The sequence below is a fragment of the Sinohyriopsis cumingii genome, chromosome 17 (genome assembly GCF_028554795.1).
Source record: "Sinohyriopsis cumingii isolate HCF-2022 chromosome 17, ASM2855479v2, whole genome shotgun sequence".
NCBI classification, from domain to species: Eukaryota; Metazoa; Mollusca; class Bivalvia; order Unionida; family Unionidae; genus Sinohyriopsis; species Sinohyriopsis cumingii.
The window spans coordinates 57840452-57855196 of NC_142977.1; the positions used below are offsets into that span (position 1 = coordinate 57840452).

The window sequence follows — 14745 nt, forward strand, 5'->3', positions numbered from 1 at the left end:
TGCCATGTGTAGGCCTACTCATTGAAGTTGCATGTCACATTCATCCATATACTCAAATGTATCTTCAGGTAAAGGGGATAAGTCATGCCGATATTCTGGAGAATGTTTCTGCAAAGATGACTTAAAATTATTATTCTACGTTCAATAAAATCTGTTAAACATTTACATCTTAAATTGGAATGGTCCTTTGAAATATTTTGTTTCAATATTTAAAATAAATATTAGTTTTAAAAAATTCAGACTGAGGTGATCAAAAGATTTATGTGTTCATTCCCATTTTCTGTAAGATGCATCGAGCACATGAATTCTCCAAATTAGATTAGGCGGCGACTGGTTTCTTTGCTGAGCCAAGGAAGGTGCATAGTGAATGTCAAAGGAACTCTTAATTAACACTTGTGAATGTATCTTTTACAATAAGCATCAACCAAAGTTGACCTTTTTACGAGAAGGAAAACAATAACGTAATGGATAAATATGAATACCAAGAAAAACAAGTCGTTGAATCATCTGACAGATATACCGTAATATTTATTTTACAGACCACGTATACGCATTGGCACCGCGGGGAACCTAACAACTTTCACGGGTCACAGAACTGTGTGACCACAACGAATTCGGATTGGGATGACGACGGGTGTGACCACAATCATCGTTATATTTGTTCTATGCCTGCCAGTAAGTCTTTTTGAGGGACCAGAGAGGGAAGTTCCTTTTCAGTATTCCATACGATATATATATATATATATATATATATATACTTACTTTCTATTGAATAAACTAATATAAATTATTCTTATTCACCGATTATATCACTCTTAAAGATTCTAATATATAATTACAATAAACCTACGAGGTGACATTTAGCCTGTTTAAGAACACATGATGAGTTATGTATATTACAATTTAAGAATCAACGAGTCTCATTTAGGGGTACGAAACAGATTTCCATCTGTTTGTTAAAAATATAAATGATAAATCAACCTTTCAAATAAGAATGCAGTGTGTGCTTGACCTTTGCCCGTAACTGAAGGAATAGTTTTTGCCTACCTGACCTTTGTCATTTTTTTTAAAATATTTACTAAACGTTTAGTTCAAGGCCTCACTTTGTTCACAAGATTAGAATGTGCTGGGAGAAAACTTGTTAACAATCTGATTTAAGTTTCCATTAGAAATGATTTGCATTTTGGGAATTCCAGAGATATATATTGTGTTTAGGGTCACGTGGGTATTTGTATATAAATTCTGATTAGGTAGGCAAAATTAATTCCTGCTAAATACAAGACATTCGGAATAAATTATCAGTGTTTATAACTGTGTTCATATAAAATTTGAGAGGAATTATTTATTTATATTATTCCCTGGAATTACAAAGTACTCGTTAAATTTTGGACTGGACCACTACCTTATGATTATGGAGAACTCATTAAAACACATACCGGATTGTATTATTATGGTACGAAAACACATTATATAATATTGGTACGTCAGCACATTCAAGAGTATTTCAATTCATTCGGAATATTCCATACTTACGGACATGACATATGACATTTGGGATTATTTGGGATATAATTACCAATACTGCAAGTGTGTTTTAAATTTTCAATTTAAATTCATCGTTAAAAAATTATTTACTAAAGTTACTAAACTTATTGGTTTTGCTTCTTTCTGTAGTATTGTTTAAGACCAAAGAGGCGTATCATATAGTTGGGACGCATTTTACTTTACTGTTTCACGATAATTAGTCTTTCATAACGCTGACATATAACCAAATTTCCAGTAAAATTCTCTTTTTACACAGCTGTCCTACAAAGCACTTTAGCTAAACGTGATGAAGCCACATCAAGAGCAAGGGCACATTACTCACTAAAAGCAACAGAGCAGCAGGAACTTGATGAAAATTGCACTCATACATTTTTGGGGACAAAAAAAATTAACTTGCATTCTTGGTGAAAAGTTTAGTAAAGAGTCTAAAACCGTAATTGGCTTAAAGAGACAACGATGGAGGTATTACAGGGGCCACTTTGGCCCCAACAATCGGTCTTGTTTGAAAATGTTTGAAAATGGATATAATTTCATAATTTTCAAATGAAAGTTTGAACTTAGTACTGATACTTATCCTTACTGGGATACAAATGGCGTTAAAATCGGTTATAGTCCGCACATGGTTACATCTAGAACCAATGCCATATTTCAGGACACTCTTATTATAGGTGCATTTTCACCATAGGTCAAGTTATGTTTGGTTCTTAATTGAAGCGCTAATCAACAGTAGAAAAAGTAACATTTTTGGCCTCAGAAATTAAAATTTTGAGGTTTTCCTTATTCACAATTAAGTGTATCCTATGTTTGGTCAACATTTCAATTGACAATCAAAAGATCTACTATATTGGAGATGGAGATTATATCTATGATATTAAAATATTACCTTGGTGGTCAATTGATCGAGTAAATGTGAAAACTTTAAATGTTTTCATTTTGTCCAAATCGTGATTGTTGCCGAATCTGGTCCACCTTTAAGGCCAGATTTAGTTTTATGAATAAAAGCATTAATTTAATAACATTGTGTTGTTTAACTGTTTAAACTTTCTTCATTAAAATCATGTAAAAATTACACTATTGGATGAATGTTGAACAAACGATCTAATCACATGGACCAAGCATAAAATTCTCAATGTTCCTTTCATTAGTGATCAGATGTAATGAAGCGTAGATGGTCGATACTAATTATGATGCTTCATAACAATGTCCATTTATTTAATTGTTTCAGGTAGCATACCAGCTCCAACAGTTCCCACAACTATTGGAAGTAAGATCTTCAGCTATTTACATTAAACAAATTCAGAACACCGATAACAAACAAGATTCCTTTTGATAGATGAATAGTTCTTCTTCTGCGTGTTTACATTGCCTTTATCAAGCTAATTTTGAAGAGTTATTTTATGATATTTCTGCAGGGTTGGCATGAAACAATGTAATGAGATATCACATACAAATATTCGTCATCACAGCACGAACGTAACATTTTGTTATATATTATTTGTTCATTTTGAAGAGTATTTTATATTATATACTTTGTTCATTTGCAAATGGCGATGTCTTCCTCCGCCATCTGTGTTGGAAATTTCATAAGAAACAAAATTATTTAATCTATTAAATTGTGTGTATTTCTTGCACATCACACTGCCAGACAATTACATTTCTAAAGCCATGCTTAACAGGAACAAAAATGTAATTAATGCAGCTGACAAGTTATGTGTCTATTCCAAGCAGGTCTGTTTAGCTCCACAGACAAAAAGAAAACAGCACGGCTCAATTCTTCCTCTTTTTATCTTCATGTCCTGTCTTGATTACTAAATTTAATACAGTATTCCAAGGACCTCTCTGTCATATGCTGACATTAATACAAGAATTGTTTTATGTCAAGCTCTTTCATTTAATTCTTATTCAATCATGCTTGGTTTTAAAGGAATACGTTGCAATGGGCAAGTAATTTAATCCGTTTTAAAATTAAGCTGACTGGACGTACAAGTGTGGGCCAAAGTGGGAGAGTAATCCAAATACAGACAACTGCTATCTGTTTGTTGATGTCAGCCTGGACTGGGTTGATGCTGGACAGTTCTGTAGACTGCAGAGTGGAACATTGGTAGCCATTGAGAGCATACAAGAACAGTTCTACATAGCAGGTGAACATTCTACCTGTTCTCCTCTCAACCATAGCAAGATTATCAACAAGAGATATAAAACAAAATCCTTGTATAAGCCATTTAGGCTCTTTCATTATTGGTTTTGGCTATTTCATGTATGATTTGTTATGTTTCATGAACAAGTCTGGCTCGTTCATGAACTATTTTGTCTCTTTTGAAAAGAATTAATTTATAAATTCCAAATTACCACATTTTTTTATATCAGTCATGTATATTTAAATTTCATCTAAACGTTGACTTTTGTAAACTCTTGCTTCTTAATTTCCCTGCAACATGCTAATTATCTCGTATATGTTGAGCTATAGTGCCTTAAAGATTAATGACCTATGTACATGCTTTTTCTTATCTGAAAGGTCGTATCAAGACGATGAACTCTATAGGAGTGTGGATAGGGGCAAATGATCGGTCTCAGGAGGGTGGCTGGCAATGGTCTGGTGGACAGCCATTTGCATACATTAACTGGGCACCAGGTGGGAACGATGCAACAAATCTAACATTCGTAATCTCAACACTTCACCTTTTCAGAGTCGATTTTTCATGTTTCGATTTATAAACATGAACAGTCAGCTGAAGAATGGCAATTTCAAAATTAGATGCAAACGTTTCAAAGATGTGGAAAGAAAGTCTGACATAAAATGCTTGAAAGTAAGGCAAAGAATCAAATAAACACAATTGTTTTGTCAAAAACAATATACGGGCAATAGTATCTTAAAAAGTATCAGTTTGCCCAAAATTAGATTGCATTAGATTTCTATTAAAAACGGTGCAAAATGCTTTGCAGTACATGATTATATATTTACTTCGTATATTGCATAAAATCCAGTTTTATTCTCTACGGTCCGTACATACATCTGTGATGTTTGCACAACAGCAGTAGACTGAGCGGTTTTTATTTTGTTTTAGGTCAGCCTGGTAACAATAATGGCGGTGGGACGGACTGTGTTGTAATGTACACACAGTCTGCCCAGTGGGATGACATTTCTTGCACAGCCAGAAATGGGTTCGTCTGTGAAAAACTAGGTTTGTTGACCTTTCTTACCAAGTAATATAACACGGAAGCCAGGACTTGTAAGCTGCATATTCCTTTTCTTGTCATATATCTTAACAAATATAAAGGTGCACTGAAAGTTATTCCTCTGATCAATTTTAAAGTTGTTAATGTGCTGTTTGTCATTACTGATTTTAAGATAATGAGAGAAAAATATCTTACAATCAATTTAATTTCATCGGTAAAATGCACACAGTAATTTACATGGTACTTGTAAGAAAGTTTTCGGTAAATTAAATAAATTATACTGATTCAATTTCATTTGTATGACCATATAATGGTACGGTATACCCATATAATCGTCTATAACATATCTGTATTGCAGCGATTGCACCAAAAGGAACAACTATGCGTACGACTACACCCAGAATTCCAGGTAGTATATCCCTCTCAGGCACGTTTTCCAGCTGGATAAAAGTATTACAAAACGTGAAATCAGTATTTAAAAAATTATCATCCGCAAACGGCGTTTCTTTATATACAGTTTTAGTATAGCAACAATGGCATCATATAAACAACGCAATTTTTTCTACAAATTTTACTGTCTTTCACGCGATATTTTTAAAAAGGCCGTTTTGTTAAAGTTCTGCATGCTCTCCGTCTTCAAAGCAGGACATCGCACAAGAGTCCACTTGCTTCAATATTAGACCCTGTAAATCACACGCAAAAATCTGACAATGCAGTATGCATTGATTTCCAATATTATCACGCTGATTGATCAGTTGATTGATTTGGTGTTTTACGGCACAGCAACACATATAGGTTATTTGTTGCCAGTAATGTCCCTTTTTCCCTAAGGATTATGATGTGGATATTTTTTTTAGAAGTATCTTTACGGTCAGTATGCTTGTTATAAGTTTTATGGAAAAGCGCAACATACAAAAAAGCAATCTGTCGGAGAAAAAAAACAAGTTATATAACAAGAAACTTGGACGTTATAAATTAATATGGTTATAAAATCGATCATTATTCATCTACAATAAATACGAATGATATTAAGTTTGTAAATGTATACTATGTCTCTAATGCAAAATTATGTTAATTTACGCTTTGAAATATTAAGCCCACATTTAGTGACACGAAATGGAAATTTAACGAGTAATCAACTTAATTTCATGCCAGGTTGGATGATTTGTACATCTCAATCGAATTCGTAATTTGTGCTTATTTTATTACAGCGGGAATGGTATTGGGTTGCCCGTACGGGTGGCTTCCATTCGGTAATGATTGTTTTAAAGTGTATGTCAATTCTGTGAACTGGATGACGGCCAAAACAATGTGTGGGAGAGACGGAGCATCTCTAGCAAGCATCTATAATATAAATGAGCACAACTTTATCATTAGTCACCTGCCCAAAGGTAAGCTTTAAATCCGGGTCTTTAGATGATTTACGAGACATACCGACAGGTAGAATACCTAAGTCTACTTATTTTCTAATCAAATTAGTTATATTATGACACAGTTACAACCTTTTAATTGCACCGACAAATAATTTATCATCGAATGTCCTGCAAATTGATGATGAATCATTCCTACATGTTCAGGCCTTCCAATCTATTTTAGATAGGTCAAACACGTCCTTTTTAAAATACCCAATTGAAAATGCCATGATTTTATTGTCGTGTTCATAATCTGGAACATATTATGCAAATAATTGAAAATGATGAGAAATTATCGCACATTATTAACATTTTGTGATTACGATTGGTGATTGTAATGGTCAGTCTGTAAACAACATCAAATGGATCCATTATTGTGGGTTACACCTTAAGATAATTTGGGTAAACATGTTTATGTGGCTTATTGACCTTGGAAATTGTTTTGTTGACAAATTTGATGAGAAATAACTCTCATCTTGGTTCTCTTACAGTGTCTTAGTTTTTTATATAAAGGAAGTGGTATAAAGACATATATTCCTATGTTAAACATCTGTTGTGGAATCATTATTTACCTTTGTTCAATTATCATTTTAGAGGACTTGTTTATTTCAATCATTCATTGGAATTACAAAGTGCTCATTTACTTTAGGATAAAATCACTGTTTGGGGAATACTGTGAATTAATTTAAAGACATGTTGGATTATATCATTGTCATTCATCAAGACTGTTAACACATTATCAGATTCAAGTTTGCTGGCATATATGCATATTCAAGATTGGAATTCACTCGGAACACCACTGGAATTCATGCGGAACTCTCAATACTTTTGGACTTATGATAAAACTTTTAGGACATTTTGGGATTTAATTTACAATTCTGTAAGTTCCTTTGAAATTTTCACTTTCTATTTAAGAATTTTTTTTATAATTTGTTTTTCATTTTTCTTTCTGTTAAAGAGTCGTAACACTAACATCTTTCATCGGCCATATAAGTAATTGTTTTCAATACTTTATATTTTTCTTACTTTCAGTAAGTTACGGATGAGATGGGTTTTCTCATGGATGTACACTAGTAACATTTGTATAACTTATATGAACTTCACAACCATTTCACTCCTCATTTTGTTCCAGAAACATTATAGATAAAGACCCTTCTTCATAGACAGAGTTAAATGAACTACACTTCTTTTTTTTAGAAATAATACAGAGATGAAACTTTTTTTCAGACCTAAGTACTATATTATCAACGGAGAACAAATGGATGGCTTTTTAATTAATTTATTAATTTATTAATTTATTGGCTGTTTTTGTACCAGGGGTCTTTTAAAGGTTATTAGCATGGACATGTATACATGCATACAGATTGCAACAGTAATTGCAAGGATTATGTAAACACACATACACACACACACACACACAATTGGTTTGGAGATGAAAATAAAATTTGCGAAGGTCATAACCTTAAATATGTTTCCTTGTTTTTAATTTTTTAATTGGAATGAATACATGGACACAGTGTCATGCAATTTTTCCTAGGGGTCACAGTTTATAAATGTAAAACATGCTAATACAATGAGATTTATATAATGTAATGTTGTATCCCTTGCTAGTTTCTCCATAATTGTAGACTTATAGAAAGTAGCTTCATACTTCACTCTCGTAACCTATCTATGTTAAAGTTTATAAATGTTTATTAAAACCCTCCCTGAAAACGAGAGATTTCATTTAATTACTATGAAATTCAATTTTTAAATCAAAATGTGTCTAATTTGAAGTCGCATTCACTGATGTTTAATGAAAGAGTTTATCCTCATTTACATGTGTATCGATTGAGTAGTTTCAATTCCTATAGATTTTGTCCGACTATTACCTTATCTTATCTACCAAAAGCATAACATGCACCATAGTGACCACCACAAACAGCTGTGGGTTGATAAACAATTCTACATCTAAATTTCACTTGAAAGTACCTTTCTTTCCTCCAAGCCGCCAACCCTCTGGATGCCTATTGGATTGGTTTGAATGACCAGCAGATTGAAATGACATTCCAGTGGGCGGATGGGACAGCGGTCACTTACACCAACTGGGCAATAAATGAGCCTAACAACTGGAGGAACCTAGAAGACTGTGTAACCATCAAGCAAGCCACTGTGAGTTTCTGTTAAGAAATGTTCACCAACGTTTTTTTCATTTGGACGTTTTGGCTTTTGTCATATTCCTTGCATGAGAGTTTTTCATCTGCACATGTTTCGGTATATTTTTGTTCATAGTTAGGAAAATATAATAACTTTGTCATAGTAACTAACATTGTTGTTTTCTCTTGATTATTCATTGCAAGTTTGGAGTTTTCAGACAAATAAACATAGTGAAATGTGCTTTGTTTACCACTTCTATATATTCTAATTTACCTTAAGCAAAATACTTTTAGCATATCCCTTAGATGTAAATAGAAGAAGGAAAATAATTTTAAAAAATATGTAAAATAAATTCTGATTCAGTTACAACACTAAATTGTATGTTACGTGCACCCTTGTTGCAGTGATATTGAAATATATCTTACCATAACAACCTTTACTATTTTGTGCACTATATTCTATCTAATGGCAGATCATAGTGCATGTTTGGAATGTTTTATACCTGTAGGGAGGACGATGGAATGATGATACGTGCACGGAGAATCGTAAAGGCTTCATTTGTCGGCAAGGGAAGTCTGCCGTGTCAGCCACCCAAAACCCCGACCAGACGGGATGTCCAATGGCATGTGACCAGTTCATTAGTAGATGAATGTTATTGCAAATCTTGAACGTATCTGTAGAGTAAAGTAACATGGATGATAGTTTTGCTCCCAAATATGAACTTGTAGTGACCTACACACAATTCTTACTATACCAAGACATTAAATGTTAATACTATCTCAACCCAGGGTACAGCCCCCCACTACCACCACCACCACCACGATGATTTTAAAACAAATGGATTTAGTAAAATTAGAATTATTTTGTTCAATATTAAAGATTCAAGTAAGGTTTCTTGTCCTAATAATCGAAGGTAGAATTTATTTCAAATTTGTAATCATACATTTATATGAATATTTAGATTGTTTCTTCAGTTGATCACTTCTTTCACTACTCCAACTCTTCATCATAGTTTTGTATAGCATTAAAACTATTAATTGTTTTACCCTCAGTACACTCATGGCTACGGCCCATACTGCTACAAGATTTACGCAGATGACTCCAAGAGCTGGTCGGACGCGAATAGCGTGTGCAACTCTTCTTTCCAGGGTACTTTGGCAACAATAAATGACAGGTCTGCATGATAATATTTAGTGTAACACATTTTTTTATCATTATGGCCAATGCAATATGTTTCAATACAAATACATATAAATGTCCAAGAAGCAACAATGTTCAACAAATATCTCAAAACTCAATATAAGTTGGTCATAATGAAAAATTACCAAATCAGCTTTGTTCAGCTTTCATTAAGCAGATAGCGAGACTTGTAAAATTTTAACCAAAGACACAGAGTCGGTGGCATCAATGTGAAGATTTTGTGTCAGTATTGCTCGAGTGTTAAGCCGTTTATGTATATAGCTGATTATTAAACTCTTTCTTTAATAATATATTAATGTTTACAGAAAGTATTGTTCTGGTTTGCAATAATTTCCTTTGCGGCCTACACTAAGATAAAACGGTGCTGTTGTAGCTCTGTACTCAGGCTAAATCTAGAGTTTTAATGACCTTAGAGGCAGCGTCTCTGCGTATCTGTAGTGCTGTTCGCAGGCAAGACTTATTGTTTTTAATTTTTATTCTTTACTCTGAATAACAAGATAAATTAGGACATTGGCTATTTATTTAGATTGAAAAATCAACCTGTCCGAAAAAGACAGAGTGTACTGAACGATTACATAGAGCACCGATGCGAAGTTTATAGTAGTCTCTATTAGCCACTGTAAATATTAATTTTCGCACAGAAATTATGTTACGACTAAAGTAATCATGACAACGAAATTTTAGGATCTTTCATAATGACTGTTTTCTTGTTATTTATTCTGATCACATTTCATTTTTAATCTTTTAACAATTGAATTTTGTAAGCTTTTAATCGGTACTACAAAGCAGTTATGTTCTAAATACCGCTAAACCAACAATATACCAACCTACCTACTTAATTACCATGATAAGGCACAAAAGAATAACAATGACAATAAAACAGACCATTTTTTATAATTATTATTAGTTCCGAACTAATAATCAAAGATAATATATGAAAGAGTGAGATCCGGAGTGAGATCGTAACAAGTCAGAATATGTGATAATAGACTAAGACAATGAAAGCATATTTGATTTATTCTAAAAAAAATGACCATAACAAAACAACCAAACATAAAAGATGTATCATGCATTTTGGTGGATTTTAATAGTTACTCTAAATTACGTAAACAAGGTATCGGATTTACTTTCACAGTACAACGACTGAAACAAATTGACAACACAGATGAATTAATTATTACAATATGATCCAAGGCTAGCCGCAAATTAAAGAAATGACAATATTTGCTTCAAATTAAAAGTCAAATTAAAGCGCATTTATTTCATTGCAAAGTTAATAACCAATAGAAAATAATATAAAATACCATGAATTCAATAATCACTTAAAACTGATATAAAATACCATGAATTCAATAATCACTTAAAACTAATATAAAATATCATGAAGTAAATAATCACTTAAAACGAATATAAAATATCATGAATTCAATAAACATTAGAAACTAATATAAAATATCATAATTCAATAATCATTAGAAACTAAGATAAAATATAATAAATTCAATAATCAACAAAAACTAATATAAAATACCATGAATTCAATAATCAGCAGAAACGAGTATAAAATACCATGAATTCAAAATCAGCAGAAACTGATATAAAATACCATGAATTCAATAATCACTTAAAACTAATATAAAATATCATGAAGTAAATAATCACTTAAAACGAATATAAAATATCATGAATTCAATAATCATTAGAAACTAATATAAAATATCATAATTTAATAATCATTAGAAACTAAGATAAAATATAATAAATTCAATAATCAACAAAAACTAATATAAAATACCATGAATTCAATAATCAGCAGAAACGAGTATAAAATACCATGAATTCAAAATCAGCAGAAACTAATATAAAATATTATGAATTCAATAATCAACAAAAACTAATATAAAATAGCATGTAATCAACAATCAGCAGAAACTAGTATAAAAAAGCATGTATTCAATAATCAGCAGAAACTAATATAAAATATCATGAATTCAATAATCAGCAGAAACTAATATAAAATATCATGAATTCAATAATCAGCAGAAACTAATATAAAAGCTCATGAAAGATGAAACATTATTGTATTAAACCTCACTCTACAAACAAGTATGTACTTGCAATTAGATTGATGGTTGCTTAGTGTAACTAATTTTTCTGCATGCATACTACAATAAATATATTTAAAATGAAGACAGTTGAGTATAAAATCGGGGAAGGGGAGCGGAGGCGGGAAAACAATTATATTTTTCCTTTTAATAGTTAATATTAATTGACGCACAAAAACAATTGTTCTCACATCGAACTTCTTCTGTAATGAGGGCATTATACTAATAGATATGCATGTAATCATATTGTGTGTTATTCTAGCATGAACAAGGCTTGAGAAATAATATGAAACAAACTTTCTCAAAAGTCACTGAAGTGTGAAAATTGTGTCTCAGTGTGATGCACTGTTTAGATCTCCCCGCCAGGTTTCATGATTCAATGCTTATGCAGCGCTAGAAACAAGCTGTCTAAGCTGAATGGAAAACCTTAACAAAGAATGTGCAACAAATGTGCATATGTATAAAAATTAGCCCCTTCTGCGGTGCTATCAAACCCACTCCAAACTGTTGTCTATCACCAATGAAGAATGGTTGACATTAGTGAAGGTGTGGATTTGTGTTAGATTTATCTGTGCGGACGGCTATGCCAACAAAGGGAAGTATACAATACCTCTCTCCAACATCATATAGGTGAGTTAATTTAAGACAAACACTTAAGCGTAGCTATGTTTTATCTTGATTTCGACACGTGATGTTGCTCACTCGTCCGTCTACACGCTACATGCCCTACACAATAAGCATGTTCGTCTGCCTAGATAATGCTTTTACATAGCCACTTATAAACAGCAAAATCAGATAATGTTTGTTTTGAGGAAATTTATGAATCTTGTACTTTTTCTCTTGTTAGTCAGTTAAAACTATAAAAAAGTAGCAATGGTTAAACTTAATAACAAAACATTTTGTTAAAAAGAAATAGATGCTCGTATTTCGGAAAATACTGAGGAATTATGTTGTAAATATTTGTATATTGTGAAACAGGTTTGAAAAACAACAATAACAAATGATCAACACGATATGTTTCATACGACACACACACACACACATTTGCCTACTCTTAAAAAAAATATGAGATATGTGGTATGCATATGAACCTCATAGTGACTATGGAGGTTGAATCTTGGCCACGCATAACATTCGTCCAGACAAAGTAGGTTTTTCACATTTAAGCCCAAACAAGTGAGTGCCAGACTTGCACGACTGTTGTCATTGGAAAAAAACAACAAAGTTACTTGTTTGCAAAAGGAGTCACGTACATCAGCCAGTCGAAGACTTTCTTTGGTCAAGCGAGAGATTCAATAGGTGCAAAATGACTTCGGAAATGACTTTGATCAAAACTTGTTAAACATTAATATCCCCTATTTGTCCAAAAAGTTTTTGTAAAAAACATTGCTCAAACTTGTAAATTGCAACAAGTACATATTGAAAATGGAGTTGACTGGAGAAACCATGATAAAAGTGTATTGATGAAAAATAATTCACTCTCCTGTTTCGGGGCCTGTACATCATTTTTCATGAATCTACTGCTTGTCGAAGCTTCTCCATTACATAAATTGAAAATATAATTTATGCTCATTTAAGTTTCGTAGTTTTGTCTAAGTGTGGAGCTAAATGTGCTGCTTTTGCTGTAGGTTTACCCAGGCCTTTATTTCAAGCTTGATCTGGAAAAGAGCCGGGTTTTACTGGATTGGACTATCGGACGTAAGGACACCAGGGACCTACTACTGGATAAATGGAAACCCTGTACAATTTACATTCTGGTATAACACCCATACAGGTAATTCTATTTATTCCCACTTACCATCCCCATAAAAATGAAATAAAAAAGACCACGAAATAGCGCATTCATTAAATGGATATAAGTAGTAAACTAAAACCTTATAGCTCACTTTTTTCAATATAAATTAAATTTAATTATTAAAAAATAATTAAATCAAAATTATCATTAAATTCAAACATCATATCTTTCCAAAGTCATATAAATAAATACGTGCTTGATTGTCATTTAACATTACCCTTAAAATCATTTGATCTATGCAATCTACGTATGGAAGTTTTCCCACAAACATTCATATTAAGTGTAAATTTGTGTGTATTTTCATTTAGTACAAACTATAAACATGCGCGACATTGCAACACTATGTACTGTCATCCACTACAGTTTTAAAGATTCGACAAACAAATTGCTGTACATAGGGAATGAGCGGAAGACCTGTGCAGCGATGAGAGCTACGGCACCCGTAGGGTTATGGCAGAATTCAGCATGTAACATACAGCAGCAGTATGTCTGCCAGTTCCGTCGACAAGGATATACATTACCCCCTTCCATGTCATCTACATCAGTTGGTCAGTGCCCAAATTCCTGGACACCCTACGGAGGTTTTTGCTTCTTTGTATGTATATACATGTAATTACATGAATAATTCAATATTGTCAAATAATGATGTACAAACATTTAACTATCCTATTCTGTGTGATAAAAAATTTAGTGGTAGTTCATAGTCTAAATACCTAACGAATTCCGGCAAGTTTTGATGTTAATTATATATTTCTTCTGTATGATGGTAGGTACTAATATCTTCATTCATTCCTCAAACTACTGATAATATTCTGTTATAGCCGATACAGTTAATAAGAAGTAAGAAAGATTGTTCCATCATATATTGTAACCTTCATACCTTTTCTACTAGTACAATTTCCGAAGCTGAATCTAAATTATAATTTAATTATGACAATTTTGCAATATGAATTTAAATTGTTTGTTATACTCATTTATCACAGCAGTTCTCCTTTTTTGTTTCTCATATCTGTAAACAGGAACAATATGTAGGAACTTGTTGAATGAAGAGTGTTATTTATGTTATAAATTTACATGTTATTGTATACTTACATTAAAAATGTTACATTTTATTATTATTGTATTTTTTACATTGAAAACATACAAGTTATTATTATTATTAGTAGTAGTATTGTATATTTGCATTATACATTTACATTTTATTATTATTGTATATTCACATTATAAATTTACATGTTATTATTATTGTCCTATTTACATTATAAATTTATATTTTTTAATTATATATTTGCATTATAAATTCACGTTTTATTATGATTGTATATTTACTTTATAAATATAGATGTCATTATTGTATTATTTCCATTATAAATTT

General features: G+C 32.0%; 1 protein-coding gene across 1 annotated transcript in view; it reads left to right on the forward strand.

The window, feature by feature from the left end:
- Positions 1-14745, forward strand: part of LOC149778833 (macrophage mannose receptor 1-like) — a 113122-nt gene that overhangs the window by 75726 nt on the left and 22651 nt on the right. Inside the window, exons 15-26 of the mRNA XM_089939583.1 lie at positions 540-675; positions 2771-2809; positions 3516-3686; positions 4061-4177; positions 4611-4727; positions 5081-5131; positions 5934-6113; positions 8122-8285; positions 8779-8892; positions 9323-9444; positions 13204-13349; positions 13769-13965. Coding sequence (XP_089795709.1) covers positions 540-675; positions 2771-2809; positions 3516-3686; positions 4061-4177; positions 4611-4727; positions 5081-5131; positions 5934-6113; positions 8122-8285; positions 8779-8892; positions 9323-9444; positions 13204-13349; positions 13769-13965 — 1554 coding nt within the window. The remainder of the gene's footprint in view (positions 1-539; positions 676-2770; positions 2810-3515; positions 3687-4060; positions 4178-4610; positions 4728-5080; positions 5132-5933; positions 6114-8121; positions 8286-8778; positions 8893-9322; positions 9445-13203; positions 13350-13768; positions 13966-14745) is intronic.